Here is a 24,267-nt window from a genome sequence, read left to right on the forward strand (position 1 = left end):
TTCTTTATGGTCTTGTAATTGAAGGGGAACAGCATGAATGTCCCCACCAGAAATTTCTCCTGAAGGACCTACATTATTCCAAGGCGGAGCAATCTTAAGCGAGATTATAGACACAACTGATGTAATTTGGTTTGTGGATGGTTCTAGCTTTTATGAGCCTTAGCTGTGGCACATACGGGGTATGCAGCCGTAAGAATATCCAATGAAAATGTTTTTAAGGGACAGTGCTTACCTTATTAAGCACAAGCTGCTGAAATTGTAGCTGTAGCAGAAGCATTTGAAAATACGTGAATGTATAAAACTGTGGCTATTTTCACAGATTCTGAATCGGTGCTGAGAGCTACAGTGGATTGGATGCCTCTATGGCAAAAGAAGGGCACGAAATCAGCAGATGGTAAATACGCTGCTCATGCTGAAAAGTTAATGTATTTGTGGGAGTTAGCACAACGAAGGACACAACCAGTATTAATGGGAAAAGTAAAAGCCCATAAGAGAAATGTTGAAAGAGCTCAGTGGAATAAGAAGGCAGATGAACAAGCTAAAGAAGAAGCCAAGGAGGGGACAGTATGGCAGCCACAATTCCAATTGATCCCAATAGCTAAACTAGAAAAAGAAAGAATAGAACAGATTGATTTAGTAGGTTTTCAAAACAAAAAAAAAATCCTGAAATAAAAAAATTGGTGTCGAAAGAAAAAGGGATGGAAAATTTGGCAGCATGAAACAGGATTGGTACTAACTACTAAAACAGAGGATAATATGTCTGTGTGTGTGGTTCCAATGGAAATTAGATCTGAAATTATCTCTCTAGTTCATGATAAAAGGCATTTAGGAATAGATAAGACTCTCAGTAGGTTACAAATCGTGGATGGTGGCCAAACACGAGGGCAGATATAGAGCAGTCTGTGAACAACTGTTTACCCTGTGCAACAAATAATGCAGATACTAAAATAATAAAAGGATCATTAGGACACCAGAAAATGGGGGTCCGTGGGCTAGGTTGCAAATAGATTTTATTGGCCCATTGGCAAAAACTGCAAAAGGAAATCAATAATGTTTGGTGATAGTGGATCCTTTTACTAAGTGGGTAGAAGCAATTCCTACAAGAAATAATACTGCATTAACCACAGCTCAGGTTTTGGTGGATCAATTTATTACAAGGTGGGGTATCCCCAAAGAAATAGATTCAGATCAGGGACCTCACTTTATAGGAGAAATTACAAAAGGATTGTGTCAAGCTTTTGGCATTAAGCAAAGACTGCAAATAGCTGGACATCCTCAAAGTTCAGGGCAAGCGTAAAGAACTAATAGAACAATAAAAACTGCCCTGAGGAATGTAGTAAATCAACAGGGTACAGATTGGAATCAGAAACTACCTCTAATATTAATGGCTATCAGGGGAACGGTAGCATCACATGGCGTAACTCTGTTTAAAGCCATGACAAGGAGAGATAGGAAAAATGCAGAGAGGAGTGTTGAATGAGATATGGGATGAGAAAGATTGGTATCTACCTTCCGTTCCCTCTACCTGGACAGAGCAAGATTTAGAGGAGTTCCTGGAAAGTTTACCTGTTCTGGAACCGACTCATCAGAGTTCGAGGGTGGACCAATCATCCCAAATGGAAGCTGTAGTTTACCAAATGGAAGAACAACCCCTTCAAGTCATAACTCCCTTATGGGGGGATCAATGTGGAAGACTAGTAGGTACAATTAACATAAATGGGGGGAAAATATGTCAATCAGGTTATCTAGACACGGGATCTCCATATTCTGTGTTAAACAACATATATAAACCCTCAGATTTTTTTACCCTATATCTCCTCAGATATAGCTGAAGTACGAGGAGTATTAGGGATAAAAAGTGAGCTTCCTGTAACAATCCCATTGAGAGTTAACATAGGGACTAAGGAAATATGTAATGTACATTTCAGAGTCATGAATTTGGGGCAAAATGGACTCTGAATAATAGGGATGGACATCCTTATTGCACTAAGATATTCAATAGATTTAGACAGAAGTATCTTATAGGCAAAATAAAGGAAAAAATTAATCTATAAAATATATGTATGTATGAGTAAAGTAGTGACTTGTCTTTATTTTATTTTAATTTTGATAGAGAAAGAAAAGGGAAGAGTAGAATAGATAAATAAAATGGCTGCTTGGTTTGAGGAAATTCCAAATATGGAGGAGGAGGAAACAGGAGATTTAATGGATGATGAAGAATTAAGAGATTTATTAAATATAGATATGCCAATAGATGAACTTATAAGACTAAATGCAGTAAAGGATGAAAGAGATACGGATGAAGAAAGTGGGATTAAAGAAGAAGAGGAGGGAACTCGCCCACTAATTGTGTCCCAGATATATTTAGCTCAGTATATGAGACTGATGGTTCCAATCCAAATTATTGCAGCAGAAATTGAAACAGTCTGCTATATTGATACTGGATCATTGATGCGGTAGATGGGGATATTATACGATATATGTCATGAGACATGTATATGCTTACGGGACTATCGGGAGAACAGATATCTATTTCCTTAAGTGTTCCTCTATCCATCAACATAGGTATAAGATTAATAGATAACATGTAATTCGGTTTAGCAAATATGGGAGTCGGTAGTAGAGGACTCATTGTTATAGATATTGTGAAAAGATTGAATTATATGATGGATATAAAAGCAAAGGTACTGTGGAATGCTGAATAAAACAATAAGAAGCAAGAGAAATGAAGTATACGATACAGAAGGTTTAATTAGGTAGTCCCGAAAGAAAGTAATGGTAGATTTAGATCCTATGGATGTTTTGAGGCAAAACCCACTAAAGGTCTAATATACTTTTTACATTGTGGAAGGATGGAAGAAATTGATGGAAAAACTTTTAATAAAAGTTCCTACTGATAGAAAGAAAAGAAGTTTGATGGATACAGTACTAGGAGGAACAGGGAATACTGAACAGTATAGATGAAGAGGTATTGGCTAATAAGTTAAATTCAGTAGGACAACGTTTGGAATCTGTGACTAAACTCTAAATAACCTCTTTAAAAGACATAAGTGCTAGCCATCACTGTAGCAACTTTAAAAAAACTTTTAATAAAAGTTCCTACTGATAGAAAGAAAAGACGTTTGATGGATACAGTACTAGGAGCAACAGGTACTGGGCTTGGAATACTGAACAGTATAGATGACGAGGTATTGGCTAATAAGTTAAATTCAGTAGGACAACATTTGGAAGCTGTGTCTAAACTCTAAATAACCTCTTTAAAAGATATAAGTGCTAGCCATCACCGTAGCAACTTTACTTCCGGGTTGGGAAAAGTTACAAAGAGCCGATCATTTCGCCATCTTAAATACAGGAGAGGTGTTGCAAAGCAATGTATCGCTACCAACAGCATGTATACAAGCACAGACTTGGATTCATGATGTGGAGAAAGATATATGAGATGGAATGAGTGGAATTTTGCCTCTAGAAATAAGAAGCATAATGTGGAAATATGCCACTCAGTCTGAGAAAAGACTCTATTCTTGGTGGAAAATGGTAAACTTCACATACAATCCTCAATTGAACCAAGCTACTACATATATAATTATAATTCTAATGCCAAAATTGAATGGATATCTCCTATTATAGCACTTGGGTTAAATGTTAACCCTAGTGTGATGCAACCAATAGAACACAAACTCCGGGTAATAAAACAGAATCAGACATGGAAAACTGTGGAACTTGAGGCTTGTATAGAAGAATGTGGAATTGGATATATTTGTAATAATGGTGCGATTCAACCATATGATATATATTTAAATGAAGAAAGAGGAAAATGCCATTATCAGTAAGATCCTTTTCCATTTAATGGATCCATTGTTGTATATGTTGGAAGAAAATGTGTATGTATTAGAAGTTGGTGTACACTGTTTAAAGCGAATCACGTATACTATGTAACTAATAACCCTTATAAAAACAAATGCTTGTGCAATATTACCTCGGTGATTGATTGCGATTTCAAGTGTACACTACCCAAAATTGAGAATGAAGAAATTAAAGATCAATACCATATATATAAAAGAATTAACCCAATACCTTTAGGATTAAACATAAATTTAGTTAAGCAATTGAGTGATCATCCTGAATTACAAAGACAATTACAAAAGGCTCAGAAAAATGCACAAAAGCTTTTGATTACTGTGCACCATTCTACTAAGAAAATTGAACTAGTAATAGAATGTATAAAAAGTGATACCAAACATAGATGGTGGGAAGTGTTTTGGGGATGGTCACCCATAGCAACAGGATTCTTTAATGTAATTTTGCATCCGAGTGCTAGTCTTGATATTTCAAATTGTAATGGCAATTATGTTTATTATTTTGGTGTACTGAATCAAAAGAAAAACAAAACTACTATGGTACACAGGCAAGTGTGACCAAGGTGGGAATCAAGAGTGGTGAGGAATTGTGCCAGTATGAGGACATGTCTGCTCAGTCTCACGACTATGAGAGCCTTGAACCAACAATGGACAAGACCACACACTCACTGAACTCACAAAACAATTAAATGCTGGATATATAAATGAGTTTATCATACCAGTAGTGAGGGGATTGATACAAAAGGTTTTTTTAAACTGTTCTGTGTCACAACTGGCAACACCAAGGACAGAGCCTTATGTCTGCATCTACTTACAAAGAAAAGCCTCGGGATGGGGTTTAAATTGCCATAAAATTCACTTCCTTCGAACAGCTTAATAAAAATGGTGGCAGTATCATGATACTTCCATTAGCATAATTTAGTAGTTAGTTTTAGGCTAGATCAGTGATGAGCTGCCAAAATCTTAACAACTGGTTCCCTCCTCACCCCACGAGGGGGTCGTGGTCCGTGCCTGCACCTGCCCCCCAGGACCCCTGCCCCATCCAACCTCCTGCGTTCCTTGACGCGCCCCCACCCTCGGGACCCTTGCTCCATCCACCCCCTCCCCTGTCCTCTGCCCCCGGAACTGGGCAGGATGGTCTCGTGGGCCAACGTAGTGGGTGCCCACCGCGCCCTGCCCCTAAGAGCCGGAGGAACCTGCCGGGGGGCGAGGTGGGGAGTCCCGGCGGTGCTTACCTGGGGCGGCTCCCAGAAAGCATCCGACAGGTCCCTCTGGCTCCTAGGGGCGGGGTAGCGAAGCTACGGGTGGAGCAGGGGGAGCGGCCGCTCCCCCCACTGATCACATCAAAAGTGGTGCTTTAGGCACCGACTCTGTGGGTGCTCCAGGGCTGGAGCACCCACAGTGAAAATTTGGTGGGTGCAGAGCACCACGGGCAGCTCACCACGCCACGCCCGGCCCCAGCTCACCTCCTCTCCACCTCCGCCTCCTCCCCTGCATGCACCGCCCCACTCTGCTTCTCCGCTCCCCCCCCCGGCTTCCCGTGAATCAGCTGTTCGTGTGGGAAGCCGGGGGAAGGGCTGAGAAGCAAGCGACAGCTTCGCGCTCAGGCCCAGGGAGGTGGAGGCGAGCTGGGGTGGGGAGCAGTTCCCCTGTGCGCCCCCCTGGTTACCTGCTGCGGCGCGGACGGCCCTCCTCGCGCCCCCCCCACCCCAGCTTCCCTCTGCTCCGCCTCCGCCTCCCTGGACCTGAGCGCGAAGCCGCCGCTTGCATCTCAGCCCTCCCAGGCTTCCCGCAAGAACAGCTGATTCGCGGGAAGCCGGGGGAGGGAGCGGAGAAGCAGAGTGGGACGGAGCTTAACTCAGGGGCGGAAGCAGAGTGGAGGTGAGCTGGGGTGGGTGGTCTGCACCCACCAAATTTTCCCCATGGGTGCTCCAGCCCCAGAGCACCCACGGAGTCAGCGCCTAAGGCGCCACTTTTGTCCGGTTCCAGCGAATCGGTGTGAACCGGCTCCAGCTCACCACTGGGCTAGATGCTTTAGATAAATTATAAATAATGATAGTTTGGACCTATAAATACAAAATGGTGGACACACTGATTTCCTATTAGAAATTCTCAAAATGGAGGACACAGACTAAATCGACCAATAACAAGTAAGAAACAAAGGTCAAACAAAGTTCAGAAAATGTGACTCAGCTCACTCCAAAACACCTGCAGGGGAGGGGTCAGGAGGAGGATTAGCTAGGATGTCAGAGCAGAGCTGAATGGCTGAATAGTTGCCACCCACGCAGGGAGCACTCAGCTTGAAAGGTCAACCAATCAGAGAAGACCAGAAACAGAATATAAGGCTGGCCAGACACAGGCTTGGTGTGTGTGTGTGTGTCTGTTTTATATAGCGAGAGGAAGGAGAAGATCAGGAGAAGAACAGTAAGTGAAGATGGAGAACAGCAGAGAAGGCAACCAGGCAGCAATGATAGAAGGGAAAGATCAGAGCAGAAGGACCTGAGATGAAGCAGAGGAATTGGTGAAGGAGTGCAAGTCTTGTCTATTTTAAAGGACTGTTTGTGTGTCTGTCCGTAAAGCTGGATGTCTGCTTCTGAGTATGATCTAACCCACCCTATCCTGTGAGTGCCCCGCTACCTCTCACAGAATGGTAATTTTTAATTGTTCAGTGTTTCTTTAATGCTATATTATAGTGCTGTTTTATACATATGCACTGGGTATTTGTATGTTACATTGTAATAAGTCTAATGTTGTTATATAGGAGGCCTTATGCATATGTATGAAAAGTGTGTACTAATATTGCAACATTGTATTTGTTTTATAGTCTGTGTAGTTTTGTGTCAATTGAATGTATAATCTCTAAGTATAATGTAATTGTGCTTTACTGCCTGTTATATACTGTACTGCTTTCTTTCTTTCTTGCTTTACTGAATATACAGTAACCACCTAATTTTCTCTCAATAAATAAAAATGTTTTTGAAGAACTACTACTTGTATGACAATCCTTTGAGCGGAGCGCTGTATCCGTGTCCTTTCAAGGTTTAGCAGGATTAGCCTGCTCTGGAGACTCCTTTGCGGGTCGGAGTCAAACCTCCTGGCAATACCCTGGCAATTCCTTTAGAGTGGGTCACCAACTTTCTGCCCAAATGGGCGGAATAAATTAACAATCAATTTATAATTATAGGAGACCAGTATTGGAGTGCCTTGGGGCCACATTTTGGGGTAACACTGACATATTTTTTTTTTTTACTCCCCAATGTAACTGTGTCTTGTATACCATGAAAAGACCAACAAGATGATTGGTTAGAATACACAGTCTTAGTGAACGGTTTCAGAGTAACAGCCGTGTTAGTCTGTATTCGCAAAAAGAAAAGGAGTACTTGTGGCACCTTAGAGACTAACCAATTTATTTGAGCATAAGCTTTCGTGAGCTACAGCTCACTTCATCGGATGCATACTGTGGAAAGTACAGAAGATCTTTTTATACACACAAACCATGGAAAAAATGGGTGTTTACCACTACAAAAGGTTTTCTCTCCCCCCACCCCACTCTCCTGCTGATAATAGCTTATCTAAAGTGATCATTCTCCTTACAATGTGTATGATAATCAAGTTGGGCCATTTCCAGCACAAGAGATCCACTTCCTGGACGTTACAGTGCTAATAAACGATGGTCACATAAACACCACCCTATACCGGAAACCTACTGACCGCTATTCCTACCTACATGCCTCCAGCTTTCACCCTGACCACACCACATGATCCATTGTCTACAGCCAAGCTCTGCGATACAACCGCATTTGCTCCAACCCCTCAGACAGAGACAAACACCTACAAGATCTCTATCCAGCATTCTTACAACTACAATACCCACCTGCGGAAGTGAAGAAACAGATTGATAGAGCCAGAAGCGTTCCCAGAAGTCACCTACTACAGGACAGGCCTAACAAAGAAAATAACAGAACGCCACTAGCCATCACCTTCAGCCCCCAACTAAAACCCCTCCAATGCATTATTAAGGGTCTACAACCTATCCTGAAGGATGACCCAACACTCTCACAAATCTTGGGAGACAGGCCAGTCCTTGCCTACAGACAGCCCCCCAACCTGAAGCAAATACTCACCAGCAACCACATACCACACAACAGAACCACTAACCCAGGAACCTATCCTTGCAACAAAGCCCGTTGCCAACTGTGCCCACATATCTATTCAGGGGACACCATCATAGGGCCTAATAACATCAGCCACACTATCAGAGGCTCGTTCACCTGCACATCCACCGATGTGATATGTGCCAGCAATGCCCCTCTGCCATGTACATTGGTCAAACTGGACAGTCTCTACGTAAAAGAATAAATGGACACAAATCAGATGTCAAGAATTATAACATTCATAAACCAGTCGGAGAACGCTTCAATCTCTCTGGTCACGCGATTACAGACATGGAAGTTGCGATATTACAACAGAAAAACTTCAAAACCAGACTCCAGCGAGAAACTGTTGAATTGGAATTCATTTGCAAATTGGATACAATTAACTTAGGCTTGAATAGAGACTGGGAGTGGCTAAGTCATTATGCAAGGTAACCTATTTCCCCTTGTTTTTTCCTACCCCCCCCCTCAGATGTTCTTGTTAAACCCTGGATTTGTGCTGCAGATGGCCCACCTTGATCATCATACACATTGTAAGGAGAGTGATCACTTTAGATAAGCTATTACCAACAGGAGAGTAGGTTTGTGGGGGGGGGGGGGAAGAAAACCTGGATTTGTGCTGGAAATGGCCCAACTTGATTATCATACACATTGTAAGGAGAGTGATCACTTTAGATAAGCTATTACCAGCAGGAGAGTGGGGTGGGGGGAGAGAAAACCTTTTGTAGTGGTAAACACCCATTTTTTTCATGGTTTGTGTGTATAAAAAGATCTTCTGTACTTTCCACAGTATGCATCTGATGAAGTGAGCTGTAGCTCACGAAAGCTTATGCTCAAATAAATTGGTTAGTCTCTAAGGTGCCACAAGTACTCCTAGTCTTAGTGAAGTAATTTTATTTTTTTAATGGTGTGTGTTTGTGGGTGGGGATCTTCATGATCCCACCAGTCTCCTTTGTGAGAAGCAAAGCACCCAGTTGCTTTTGGTAGAGTCAGTGCATAGTTGCCAACATGTAAGTTCCTTGGGGCAAGGACTGTCCTTTATTCTATGTTTAGAGTGCCCAGCACATGTGGGACCCTAATGCTCATTTGTACCTGTACTTTATTACTATTTTTATTAATGGCATTGGCAATTGTCTAAACTGGTGGACTGATTACTATCATGCTCCCTCAGTCACTGGAGCATCCTAGTGAATTTTAGTACTTAGTTCTTTTCAAACATTAACTAACTAATTGCCATAATACCTCTTTATAAAATGTAAGTACCTTTATGCCTGTTTTATAAACAGAAAAACACAGAGTAAGTGCCTTGATGAAGGCCACAGAGTGAGTCAGCGATATAACCTGGATTAAGACGACCAGAAAAATCATATTTAATTAACTAGATGCTATTAGTGTCTCTCCATTTACCCAGAGGTCACCTGGTTGCTCAGCAAAGTAGGCAGCTCTGATGCAGTGAAAACGGGACCTTGTTATCTGTGCCATCAGCAGCAATCTGAACAGCACTGCTCCCCATGGCTATAGAAGTCACTGGGGGTCCTTCCCAAAATTGAGGGACCTGTGGCCCTGGTTTGCAAGAGACACAAAGGCCAGTTCTTGGCTTTTATAGGGGGAGTTATGAATAAACCATGATGTTTAGCAAAGTCAGTTACAAACTTTCAATCCCCATGACAAGTTATCCTATAATTCCAAGACTGTGTTTGCAAGCAGAGGGAGGCACAAGAAGTTTTCCAGGCAACTAGGTCATTCCCGCTTGCTGCTACATTGGACTCTGATTTTGCCTGCATTCTGTACCCTGCACCCAACTATGTTCCTTTTTTCCTGCTCCTCTCCTAGCTCCTTCCTCAATCTTGCCTATGCTCCTGATTCCCCCTGTACTCCTGCTCTGTGCCTCACCTCCAACCATCAGTTACCAGCGCTGGCTATGAACCCTGGCTCCGACTTCTGACTGACTCTGGCTTGACCCTCAGCTCTGGCATTTCATAGAATCATAGAATATCAGGGTTGGAAGGGACCTCAGGAGGTCATCTAGTCCAACCCCCTGCTCAACGCAGGAGCGATCCCCAATTAAATTATCCCAGCCAGGGCTTTGTCAAGCCTGACCTTAAAAACTTCTAAGGAAGGAGATTCCACCACCTCCCTAGGTAACGCATTCCAGTGCTTCACCACCCTCCTAGTGAAAAAGATTTTCCTGATATCCAACCTAAATCTGCCCCACTGCAACTTGAGACCATTACTCCTTGTCCTGTCATCCGCTACCAATGAGAACAGTCTAGATCCATCCTCTTTGGAACCCCCTTTCAGCTAGTTGAAAGCAGCTATCAAATCCCCCCCCATTCTTCTCTTCTGTAGACTAAACAATCCCAGTTCCCTCAGCCTCTCCTCATAAGTCATGTGTTCCAGTCCCCTAATCATTTTTGTTGCCCTCCGCTGGACTCTCTCCAATTTTTCCACATCCTTCTTGTAGTGTGGGGCCCAAAACTGGACACAGTACTCCAGATGAGGCCTCACCAATGTCGAATAGAGGGGAACGATCACGTCCCTCGATCTGCTGGCAATGCCCCTACTTATACATCCCAAAATGCCATTGGCCTTCTTGGCAACAAGGGCACACTGTTGACTCATATCTAGCTTCTCGTCCACTGTAACCCCTAGGTCCTTTTCTGCAGAACTGCTGCCTAGCCATTCGGTCCCTAGTCTGTAGTGGTGCATGGGATTCTTCCATCCTAAGTGCAGGACTCTGCACTTGTCCTTGTTGAACCTCATCAGATTTCTTTTGGCCCTATCCTCCAATTTGTCTAGGTCCCTCTGTATCCTATCCCTACCCTCCAGTGTATCTACCACTCCTCCCAGTTTAGTGTCGTCTGCAAACTTGCTGAGGGTGCAATCCACACCATCCTCCAGATCATTTATGAAGATATTGAACAAAACCGGCCCCGGGACCGACCCTTGGGGCACTCCGCTTGATACTGTCTGCCAACTAGACATGGAGCCATTGATCACTACCCGACTATGGCTCAACCCCGACTTATTTCCCCAAGCTGGACACCTGCTGTACCCACTAGACCTGACTCCTGCTCTGACCACTAGGCAAGACCACCTAAGGCTGGGTCCCTAACAATACCTAGTGGAGAAGAGTGTGTTTCACAGAAAATAACACCCAAAGTTGACAGACTTAGTAGAAAGGTCAAGGACCGATCACTAAAAAACTTGCACTGACGTTGTTTGTGCTCTCCCCCCCACTACCCCCGAGGATTAACAAGAGTCTGCAACTCCTTCCAGTACTGTCAGTCGAAGATCTATCAGCTGCAACAAATTTATTTTTGGGGGGCAGAAAATGAGGAGCACACCAACTAAGCAAAGAATAGTGTTGATTTAATTTTGTAATTGTCATGAAGACAATTATGAAGCACCCAGGAAAAATGAAAGGCCATGCTAAATTACAACCAATATTTCTGATTTGTTCCCAGATCCTGCACCTCAATTAAAATAGTGTGAACTGAAACATCTTTGTGGGTATTTGGGTGCCAATGACCACACCAAGCACACTGCTTTGCTTCAAAGTTCCCACATCTGATATTCCACAACCCATGACTTCCTAAATTGGAGCAGGGTTAGCTAAGATGATACTCCTAAGGAACTTTAGAAGATCTTATAGTATAGGATACTTAGCTTCAGTAGCAGGTTTTTGTTTTTTTTTAGTATAACACAATATTATGGGAAGTCTATATACTGTAGGAGTTAGGCTGTTAACACCACATCAGATCACTGATCTGTCATGGGTGTCTCATTCATTGCAACAATTACACTATCTTAACATTCATTGCATAGGTAAAAACACTGAAGAGAAGTAGCTACTGGGCACATACCATCTCTGCTTTTCAGAATTAAACTATTTTGATGGTTACTTATTAAAATAACAAAGCACATTATAAAACAATCCCCATAAAGGACTAAGAGCTCGGCTTTTAAAGGCATCTATAATTCTTTAAAAATCTGGCCCTAAGGGCCTATACAGTAGTGGTTCCTTAAAATAAGCTGTATTTTATTTACAGTGGATTTAAAAACATCTGACAACACCAACTATCTGTATTTTAGTTGTCAATATATTCAACAAGGCTTATCTGACTGAAATCCTATATCTGATACTGTACTGTAAATAGTAACCTTTTAACTGTAGGATCATTATGGCATTGAATCTGTGGGACTTTTAAATGCCGTGTAATGTCATTACAACTGTATAGTGCTAAGATATCCCCTCTTTTTAAAATGAATTAAAATAATGTTCTATTTAAATCAAAATCATGCTGAATGGGCTAGACTGATAATTCTTTGAAGGTCTGTGAGCTGCTTGAAATTTTCACATCTCAAGGGTTTATTCTTGTCCAAATTATTTAAATACTGAAACACAGTAGTAGCTGTTCAAATCTGCTCTGCCTGTAATTATCATCATCTATCTTTGGATATAAAAATTGCTTACTACACATCACATACATACTCTGATGGATCACTGTTTCAGAAGGGAAAAAAATGAAAAACAGCTTGCCAAGCTGTTATCTTAGAGCTTTACACTTTTATTTATGCTATTACTGGTAGTCTGCAGAACATATAATAGTACTATTAAATTTGATTCCTCGACAGGTATCAAATTCATCTAGGAATAATGACATTATAATGTCATTGACAGCATTCTGGAAACTGCCAGAGCCATAAATGATCTTCGTACCTTTGTTGCCAAAGCATTTCATCACCATACTCCTTGTCTGAAAAGAGTAATGTCCCAAATCAGTGTCTTGCAATACATGCAGAAGCTAGTGTTAAATATGAAATATTATTGCCATGCAAAAAACATGCACATCAGGCATCTGCTAGTGTTTCAGAATGTTGTCTCTTATTTGCTGAAGTCACATTATTCATTTCAATTTAAATGCCATAGTATTGGGGAATTAGATATAGTAATGTTTAAAATGACTACTGTTCATATATGATACAATTATAAAGACTACGGCCATGTTATTCTATTTTTAAGAAATATACCTTTATACTTTGATATACAACAGCTCTTTCAGGGCTAAATAAGGTCATGTGATAATATTTACAACTAAAGAGAGACAAGATTATATGCTGGGAATTACAGAGCATATTTTTCTAGACTTAATTCTATTGTTTTGTAAAATGTGAATACAAGGAAGCTAATCTGCAGAGCCTACTGTCCACACAGTGTTGGTTATCCTGAATTGTGCAGTACTAGATTAAGTATCTGTTATTCACCCTCCACTCCCCTCCTGGTTTCATAGACATTACACAAAAGACAGACTATTAAAAAGTCTGGAGTCAGTGACCTCAGATATTCAGTTCTGCTGTCCAATATTTGCACAATAAACCAACCCAGAAAGAAGAAATTAGACAATTTTAGGGGAAATTCTTGCAGATTTCACAATGAATTGTAATAAAGTTACCTAGCACAGGACTTTCTGTAAAACAGTGTTAATGTACAACAGAAAAATTCACAGGACAAGGTCTGGGCCTGGCTCAAGTGGTACAAATCAACCACAAAGCTAACTTAACTGGCCCTTAGAGTGGATCCTGGGGTGGTGTAAAACTGCAATGGCAACTCTCACACTGCCACCCATCTTGGCTTCCCCAGTGCAGGGGCTGTGGAGGGCAGGGTTTTGTGTGTGTGGGGTGGGTGGTGGTTGGGTTGTCCCTCCTCCCAGTGTAAAGGTAGATTAAAGCCACTTTACAACCCCACTCCTCTCCTGAGCAGGCCTTGTTTACTTATTCAGAGAACATTTTTAGGATGAATGTTTCATAAAACGCCTCTATAATTTTGTATCCACAATCAAGTCTAGATGCAATTTTCAGGGCACACTCATTTGTGGATTCAAAGATAACACCCCCTGATTTGTGGTGCTACATGCTTTTACATCTGTAACGTTGGGGAGATGTCTACATTCTAACATTTGCATCTTCAACTGATTGCAAGTATAACACTGTCGGTGCAAACTGAGAAGTCAGATTGAGCTCCCATAGAAAATTCAGCTCCTTAAGATCAAATTCTGATCCCACACTCTCACTCTAACTTTCATGGGAGTAGTGTGAGTTTATCTAAAAGCAGAATTTCTGTCTGATGTGTAAGGGATATACTACTATTGTAAAAAGATAAAGAACTGGGTAAAAACATACAATTTCATCCACTGTGACTACAATTTGGGAATTGCTAAAGGTGATATTTGAAGAGCTGAGCATCAACGCAGTGGGTCAAATTCAGCCCTGGCACAAGCAAGCACAACTCCCATTGATTTCAGTTGAAATTGCATCCACTTGCAGAGAGGTTGGATTTGGCCCCGTTTGTCAGGCTATTCAAACAGAGCTTAAGGATTTAGGAAATATTGTTAAGTGTAAGGGAAATTTGCTCTGGTGCAGGGTCTCACTAGGTACAGAAAACAAGTACTGTAGCCTGTGCAGACTCTCTCTCTCTCTCTCTCTCTCTCTCTGTCTCTCCAGGTACTTACAACATCCTCCCCGCCCCTTCTCTCTCTGAAATTGTTACTATGAGAGGAGTACAAAAAGATCCCAGAGGAAATTAACTTATATCATATCCTGGGCTGATGAAACAAGTGAGCAGCAGTGATCTTTTGTTTAACTTTACTGCCCCTACTCAGCTCACATTATTGCAGGTAACAGGCCCAGTGGTGGGGAATGTGGCATATAAACAGGACAACCCACACACAGATGTCTCCCTTCATATCCAGCATATATGCATTTACTACTCATCTCAGGGTTTATGCAAGCCACACCTTTTTAATCAGGTAACGCTGTACTGCACATGCTCATGAATACAAACAAAGCCTAAGTTAGGTAATTATTCACTGGATAGTAAATGGGAAGCCAGCCTCAGATCTGAGACTGGTGATTGGTGCAAAAATAATAAGCATCTCCGCCTGGTTTACAAGTCCACCAATACGCACCCCCAGACATATGCTTACTGTTATATGCCTATTAGGGTATTTGTTAGGTCCAGTATGTAGTAGAGATTTTCTTGCTTTTGGAAGCAAGTCCCCATCTCTTTTCAAAGACAGGACCAGGCTCTAGATAGTGTATTATTTGCAGAGTGCACTATAACTTGAAGTATCTGCTGTACTGTGCTTTCTTACCAGCAGTAACTTGAACTTCATCCTGGACACTGGGTGTCTTATTTTTAGTGGTGATTGCAACATTTCTTTCTGCTGGCATAGCAGTTGTTCCAGAAACCACACCAGTTAACAGAACTTCCACTCGCTCCTCCACTCTGTTTCTGGCTTGACAGCATACAACAGCTACAGGAAAGAAGGGATCGATTTTTGTAAAATGTTACTTTCCTGAAAAATTAGTTTTTTGATTTTAACAAAATAACTAAAAATATAAGGGTGGGATATCTTTAGAAAGATGCTAATACCAGGTATTCAATTACCCCAATTGGGACTGAAATTGTGAAGAGGAGCCAGTCTTACTGTTCCCTTCATATTCTGTCTGATAAAAACGCATGGTAAGATGTTGCTCAATTTATTGAAAAAACATTCTGGACTAAGTAATTAATTTCCACAGCTGCTTCTCAAATAACACTTGAAAAGAAATCTCTGCAATTTCTTTGCAATTATGAAATTTAGAAATTTAATTTAAATTCATTTGAAAATAAAACGGTATAGTATCATTTAAAATATTTTAATTGGAAGTAAAAATAGGTGCTGCAGAAAAAAAGAAATTCAAAAGAAAGTTAATAGTTGTGGAAACTGAAAATGAATTTTTTTTATATCTTAATTTAAGACAACATGCTGTTGCTCAGAGTTGAAGTTTTAGAGAACATTTAAAACAGTTTTAAAGAAACATACTAAGATTTAAAATTTTGCAACTTTAGTTTCCTTTAAATATGTGAAGTAAAGGAATTTTAATATTAAATATGACTTCCTTGAATTCTGTAAATTATTATAATCCTCCCCTGAAAAATGTTTCAATTTTCAATACAAGGGTGTTTTATCCAGTGTATTGTAGTCTGTAAAACCTTCTTGATTATAATTCTTTCAACACCATGAAAGATTAGTAAATTAGATCTAGAAATTGAAGGGCAGTATTATGTTCCCAGATAAAATGATTCAGAAATTTCCAGATGTCTCAAAATCCACATAGACTTGGACAAAGAGCTGATTATCTGTTTCTCAGTTTTAAAAATCAATGTTCTTTCCTTCAAAATTATGCCCAAGTGAATATCAAAAGAATTATTTATTCTGTGATTATGAAAAAGCAAAAGATTTTTTTTATCCACACAGATGATTAGCAGTGACTTTATATAGTCATAGATTTTTAGGTTAGAAGGAACAATTATGATCATCTAGTTTAACTTCCAGCATAATACAGTCCATAGAATTTTACCTAGTACTGCCTGCACCAAGACCATAACTTCTGTTTGGGCTACAGTGTATCTTTTAGAAAGACATCCAAACTGGATTTAAAGTCTTCAAGTGATGGAGAATCCACCACATCCCTTGATAAGTTATTTCAATGGCTAATTACCTTCACTGTTTAAAATGTAGACCTTAATTCTAGCCTGAATTTACCTAGCTTCAGCTTCTAGCCATTGGCTCTTGTTATTCCTTTGTTTGATAGATTACAAATCCCTCTACTATATTCTTCCCACATAGGTACCTATAGAGCATGATCAAGTCACCTCTTAACCTTCTCTTTGATATGATAAATAGACTTAGATTCCCACATTTCTCACGAAAAGGCAGGATTTCCAGAACTTATATCATTCTTGTAACTCCTTTCTGACCACTTTCCAATTTTTCAACATACAGTACTTTATGAAGTCTGGAAATCAGAACGGGACAGTGTTCCCATAATGGTTTCATCAATACTGTAGACACAGGTAATATCACTTCCCTATTCCTACTTCGTATTTCCCTGTTTACATATTCAAGAATCACACCAGTCCTTTTTGCCACAGCATTGCACTAGAAGCTTCTGATCAGTTGGTTATTTACCAGAACTCTAAATCCTTTTCAGAGTCACTGCTTTCCAGGATACAGTCCCTGTATATGGTTCAATCACTGCTTTCGTGCCTCCTGGTGTCAGGTCACGGAGTTTCAGGGGATCTTTTACTCTAGTGCACCCTCTAGTCAGTTGATCTGGTTCTACCATATCTTTTCTTGGTGAATTACCCCTCTGGCCAGGGAACACTTACATTCAACCCCCTTCCAGGGTTACAAAAGTCCAACTAAAAATTCAGAGATCCCAGTGCATAATCCTGACCCTGTTGGGTTTATCCACAGCCTGTCCCCTGGACTCAGTCTCTGGACACTGCCTTTGGATAATGATTCCCCATTTACAGTTACCATTGGAGAACTATCTATTAGCTACTTTTTAATCTAATATGTACTACATTAATTTTATACAAGGCAACTTTTTATAGTCATGTTGTGTGGTACTAAGTCAAACATTTTACAGAACTCTCTTGGGATGCAAAGAAGGACGAGGCTCTCTCTAATCAACCAGAGCAACAGTCTGAAGTTTTGACATCACAGCCTGTAGTTTGTAGGCAATTTTAATCATACTATTTCCAAAGAAAAAACAAGATAATCCTTCTATTTAGGATAACAAGTTAATGAAAAAAATGGATTCCTAGAAGATTACTTGCTATGGGCCACAATCGGTCAACGGCACATCTATAATGGGACGTAAGTACATATGTAAAGTGCTTAAGTGCTTTGCTGAATTGGGGCCTATATTTAGAAGGATAAAGTACAGTCCATTTATAACTGTGGATTGTGCAATGGAAAGAGAACTCACAGTATATAAATAATTGTTACTAAATTGCCATTAAAGGCTATTGATATTCAGAATAAATGAAAAGATGTTGGTGTGAACTACACATATGTATTGTGCATAATTTACATGGCAACAGAACCAGTTATAAATATTCTGAGTTTTCATAACAGCTTTTAGAAATTTAAAATTTAAGATGTGACAGCTTCCAATTATATACAGTAGTATGTCACTTAAGCAATTTATTAATGCTAACATTTTTAATGTATAGTTACCATACCTAGTGAAAACAATGGCCTAAAGAAAAGAGATATTGATCTCAATACTTGCTGGTTTCATAGTACACTAAAGTTTTAAAATAAGAACAAAAGCATTCACCTTTTGTACACATAGTTTTCATGCTAATGAGAAAAGTTATAATGGTGTCATACAGGGCACAAGTGGAATATTTGATAATATTCTGCTTCCCTCCTTTAATGAATAAAGTGGAAATTAGTGAGATGAAAGCTCTAATTAATATCACATTGGCATCTGACTGCAAGTTAAAGGTCCTTAAACAAATTAGAACAATGACAGTACAAATAATATATATTCCTATTAAATTCAATCATTTTAATCCTCAAGACATCTCTCATTATCTTCCCATACTAACATAGGGTTGTTGTTATTTGCCAAAGGGAGATTCAGTATAAAATTGACCAGAAAATTTTCAAGTGCCTTTATCTACTCACAGGCAGTGCTTTTATGAAGGCTATTAGTGTCTAAACCAGTTCACAATGTCCATGTTATTTAACAGAATTTAAAGTAAACCAATTCTGAAGTTATACTGTGATTAAGAAATAGATGTATTTAATTTAGTAGCAAATGATGCCCTATTTATTTCCAAAGTGAGCTAAAACAAAAATCCCATAAATATTAGTCTATATCATTTAGTGCAAATTAGTTTTCCCAGGAGTGTTATGGAAAAATTAAAATGATTTGCAATCTTCCTTCAGAGTTTGCTTTAGGATAAGTAGCAAAATTCTTCTGTCAGATTTACTCAGTGGATGCTGATTCAATATTCTGCTCTCCTCACATATTTGCAAAGGTGTTCTGCACATACAAGCTGAAATCTACCTGTGTCAGCCTTCTGCATGATGCAAGTTCCAAGGGTTAGATGTCAAAAGGCAAGCAACTGTTTTGATTTTATTACAGTTCTTATGTTTGTGGCTTTTCAGCTATTACATACCTGGTGCTGATTTACACGGTTGTGCTTCAGGGATTCCATGAATTGGGTAAATCCAGCATATTCCATGGATTTCCCCATTCTCTGACATGGTGATGCTGTTTGGAAATTCAAGTAAAATATGTAATTAACTTAGAATAGCTGAGAAACTGATGTTATTGATGCTAACTTAAAACTGTGGCCAAGACTAGGAACTTTGGGTGCCCAACTTGAGACACTATGAAAGCCTTATTTAGTCTAAAGGCGGAAAAAACATGGAAATAATCCTTTCAGATATGTTTGTTATTTTGGTTTGTGGTCATATTTCTTGAGTTCTTTCACGGGGCTCACTCCCTTTTCTACTTAAATTATCCTGGACTCCAAAGTTCTCAATGTGCCTGATTATTTTCCATTCCCTCGCATCTTATGCAATCATTAAGAGCTATGCACAGCAACTGCAAAGTGGATGTAAAATGGAACCAAATCAGAATGGTAGTGTTTTACACCCACTTTGCAAAGATGTGAATTTATCACACAAGAGAACTGAGAATTGAGCTGTGTATTCAGGATATGAGAACACGGTCTGATCTGCTCTCACTTATGTCAGTGCAAATATGGAGCAAGTTCATTGAATTTGGTAGTTATATTAGTGGAAAATCAACAAAAATGGAATCAGAATAAAGCCAAATATATCTCTGATAATTGCTTACACAAATATATCAAAAGGATATTTACTGATTTATTATTAGTTCAAATTTGGAACTAATTCAAATTAGTTCAAAGAATAACGGAAGAATCCAACTGTTGTTCATCTAATATACCTAAAAGCAGTGACAAGGAATTCTCTTGAGTTTCCAAATTTAAGAACATGAAAAGCAGGTATTCAAGCTGACGGAGTGCTAGCTACCATTGCAGTTCTTTGTTTGGATATTTAAACACTTACATAGAAACATCTCACAGACTGACAAATTTCTGCCCTTAAAAAATACACATGCAATTTCATCTGAAGGTAATAGGAGTTGTATGCATATGTCTGAGGGAAAAAGTTGACCATTGGCTGAATATGTTCAACAGTGATTTTTTCCTATCACCATAATTACCTTTTCAGTTCTTTGTTTAATTCAGCAGGATCATCATAGGGCCAGTTTTCACCATTCTCCTTCACTACATGAACAATCACCACAGCTTCATACAATTTCATTGTGTCAGGCACAAACAATACCGGGATGTCCAGTTTACCTTTTGGAGGTAGTGGGATTGCTGTAAAATAATACAACAGTTTGTCACTAAGGTGGTAAAGGCATATTTTGAAAGCTTTGAGTCATTTAGTCACTTTCTATTTATACATTTATCTTTGTCTATCCCACAGAATATTTAGTTTGGCCTTTATCATAAAGGACTATTTTCTCAACTGGAACAAAATTACTTTAACCTTTTATTGCAAGTAGTCAAATAATATATTGTTGCTCACAATGAGATGTACAAATGCATGCTTTACTTAAAACCCCAGCTCCTGGAGACAAGTGCTTACTTGAAAATCCAAGCTCTCATTTAAAAAAAAAAGTTTCTAACCTTCATAGTCGTGGAGAAAAGCTTGCAAATGTGACCAGAAGGCACCTTGCAGGCTCAAAAACCTAGAGGTGAATTAAGTATGCAAAATATGTATTTTAAGTCATAATTTTAAGGTGATCCCATGATCTTTTGGGGTCTGACTCATGAATTGTGAATGTTTGGATTTAATACTATCAAAAACAATTCTTTATAACTGTCACATCTACACATGGCTAAACTGTTTTTTCTGATTTGCCTTTATGTAATGATAAATATTTTGTATGAGAGGAAATAATTAGTACATTTGGGCAGGTAACTGCAACCTCAAGTGGAACATTCAAATTCTGTACTGGGTGCTTTAAACCACTATTTTGAATGATCTTTTGATTTCACAGAAATGTTTACCTACCAAAGTTTTATTTGAAATATATAAACTGTAAAACCTGGTATAAGTTTCCAGCTTTCCCAGAAGAAAATCTTCTAAAGAGGGTCCTCTGAGCATGACCTTCATTTTAGTAATGGTATTATTTTATCCTGGGAGATTCATGTTTAATCACTTCAGTGGTAGTACATTTCTTCATGCAGCTTGATTTTTGGTCTGTAGCAAAGCTAGTAGTTAGCAGTGAAATAAGTACTTGGAAATGAAGTAGCAATATACGTTCTCTTTCCTCATACTCAATTAAATACTAGGTTTGAACCTCTGCTAACTCGTTTTCTAATTACTGTATTTTGTGTCAGATTTTCTGTTTTTTAAAGATCAAGTTATCAAGATCTTAATTTCTGTTAAACAAGTTAAAATATAAATTTGTACAGTGCTCAGACTATTACTGCAGAAATGAATGGATATACGATGGGCTAGATTCTGGAGGGTAGCCAGATTTCACAGAGTGAAGTCAGGGACATGTGTGTGTACATGCATGCACACATATCACTCACCTTTGCTCGCTCCTGCTGCAGCTCTGTGCATGCTGGAACCCCTGCACTATGTTGAAAGCAGACTAAGACCTGCTCTAACTTGATCAGGCTGCAATAGTCACTGCACTGTAACACAAAGCACTAAATACTACAGTGCAGGGGTGGCCAAACTTACTGACCCTCTGAGCTGCAAACGACAATCTTCAGAAGTCTGAGAGACGGGATGCGCCTGCCAGGGTTCAGGGCTTCTGTCCCCTCCTGCTGAAGCCCTGAGCCCTGGCAGGTGAGCCCCATGGGGCTGATGCCCTGAAACCCCCCTCTCTGTGGGGCAGAAGTCCCTAGCCCCACCAACCTGCCGCAGGGAAGAAGCCCCAAGCTACCCCTCCCCCCCCGTCTGGTAGGTGGAGAATGAGGGGAAATGGGGGGCTCCATGAGCTACATTTTAACTGTAAAAGAGCCGCATGTAGCTCATGAGCCGCATTTTGGTCCTCCCTGCTCAATATATGGTCAGCCCCTAAGGCACTCAAATGCTGTATGCGATATGAAGTGTTGTTTTGGTTGACATCATAGACAAAAGTCTACATTACAGAAATCGTCATCACAAATGGCACCCTAGCCAGCAGTTTCAACAGAGGCTAAATGGGCCTGGAGATTGAACTATTTTACAGTGCACCACGGTTGAAACACATTGGTAGCTGTGACCATTCTGTACCATCTTTCTGTCACTTTTCAATTGCACTTAGCGCTTTTAAAAAACAGATTTGTTTTTATCTGTAATAGCTAGGCTTGGAAGGATTAGATTTTTATTGTAAATGTAGATTTCATTGTACATGCTGAAACTGATGAGAAAATATTTCCATTGATAACTGAAATTTGTAGATAGACAAAGTAAAAATGCTGCTTGAGAAGTTATTAGTTTGATTTAAGGATATTTATTTTGTATATTTTGACATATGATGTTGTGTTTTAAAGATTATAAAGCTTTAACTTTTGAATCTCAATATCTGCTGTCATTAAATAATTATTGTCTGATAACTCCCCCCCCATTATTTTGTTCAACTGTGGAAATGTGCCCTGGGCACCCCCTGCTCCCACCGAAGGAGTTATCTGGCTGAGTGCCTAGTCAAGGTGCAGCTTGGGCCCACCCTCTCCAGTGCTGCCTGTCTCTTCCCTGGCTGGCTGGCTGACTGCCTCTTTAAGCCCAACTGGCTCTCAATTGGCAGATCAGGTCACATGGGAGGTTTCAAACCATGAGCCCTTTAGCTCGTCGCCCTGTGCTTTCGCTCCAATTGCCCAGGTTAAAGGTGGCCCTGGTCAACTCTTCCGGTTGAGATAGAGGGAGTGGAGGCTGGAGTGAATGTGCTTGATTTTGCTCCCTACTGGAGTGACTAGAAGATCTCATGAACTGGTGACGACACAGGACACAAGGGGTCCCAATCAGGCCACCGGGGGGCTCATAGGACATAGGAGGAGGCATCCACTATTGATCTTACCAGGTTTATTGGGGTTGAAGTCTTCTGTCCTCTGTCCATGTCAGTGTGGGTAGTACAATGATGTCAAACATAATAAACAGGAGAACTCTGTACAGAAATCTGAGAGTCAGAAGAGTCGTCCTCAACATAATCCAAAGGGGATGGCAACTGCTCATCCTGGATATAGGAAGTCCTGAGTAAGGTGGTATAAATGAAAGATGCAGAGTCGGTGACCCAGCAAATCTCGATTCGAGTAGTTGCCAAGTACTGGTAAGTGATGGTGAGTCCAGCTCATTGGAGACAAGGAGGTCCTTCGAGAATCTCAGCTGCTGTGGTACTATTGGTATATAAGTGGAAGATAGATAAGATCCTGTGGAGGTTGGCTTCAGTACCGATGATACGGATGCCAAACCCTTGGTGTAAGAATGTCCCAGGTCAGACTCCACTGATACCAATGCAGAGGTACTTAATGATGTATAGGTACTAGGGGTACATCAAGATCTGGCGGTGCAGATCTCTTTGAGGAAGAATCTGTATCAGCCCTGGTACAGTGATCCACAATTGAAGAGGTCTTCAGTGCCAAGTCCTGTTTTGTAGTATGACACTTTAGGTGCCCTCACCGTACTGAAGCCAATCGGAGCCTTTATGGGATTTCATCTGGGACCTGAGGTCTCTGGAGCTTTCTTGTGCATTGATGACCCAGAGAGTTAGAATGTAAAGTTCTCTGTACTGTCAACACCAATGCAGATGCTGCGTGGCCTGAGGCATTTGATGACGGAGACCATGAGGTGGACATAGCAGCAGTGCTTGTATCCCTCAAGGCTCTCAGTGACTGGGATCCTGAGGTAGATGGGGAACTAACTACTTGAAAACTTGGGTATGGGTGGTTGTCAGAACCGAGGCCAGAAGCTGATCTTAAGGCTTTCTCTGTCATCAGTAATTTGAACTTGATCTCCCTGTTTTTCTGAGATCTCATTTTGAAGGTGTAGATTTTGCACTTACTGGGGATATGATGGACTCCCAAACAGCAAAGACACCGAGCATGCCCATAACTGACCGAGATAGATTCCAGGCAGGAAAGAGTTTTTGTAAAATCCACAGATCCTAGCATACCCCAGAACAAAAGTTCAGAATAACCCCCTTAATGAGGAAAAAATGAAAGGAAAAAGGAGGGGACTGTAGTCCCAACAACTAGTACCAAACTAAACTAGGTTTCAGAGTAACAGCCGTGTTAGTCTGTATTCGTAAAAAGAAAAAAGAAAAGGAGTACTTGTGGCACCTTAGAGACTAACCAGTTTATTTGAGCATGAGCTTTC

General features: G+C 40.3%; 1 protein-coding gene across 1 annotated transcript in view; it reads right to left on the minus strand.

Annotated features, from left to right (window-relative positions):
* CFAP47 (cilia and flagella associated protein 47) overlaps positions 1-24,267 on the minus strand; it is a 635,949-nt gene that overhangs the window by 46,128 nt on the left and 565,554 nt on the right. Inside the window, exons 58-60 of the mRNA XM_074968655.1 lie at positions 20,114-20,273; positions 19,038-19,132; positions 15,166-15,327 (exon numbers count right to left, since the gene is read on the minus strand). Coding sequence (XP_074824756.1) covers positions 15,166-15,327; positions 19,038-19,132; positions 20,114-20,273 — 417 coding nt within the window. The remainder of the gene's footprint in view (positions 1-15,165; positions 15,328-19,037; positions 19,133-20,113; positions 20,274-24,267) is intronic.

Source organism: Natator depressus, chromosome 1 (genome assembly GCF_965152275.1).
Source record: "Natator depressus isolate rNatDep1 chromosome 1, rNatDep2.hap1, whole genome shotgun sequence".
Classification (NCBI taxonomy): Eukaryota; Metazoa; Chordata; order Testudines; family Cheloniidae; genus Natator; species Natator depressus.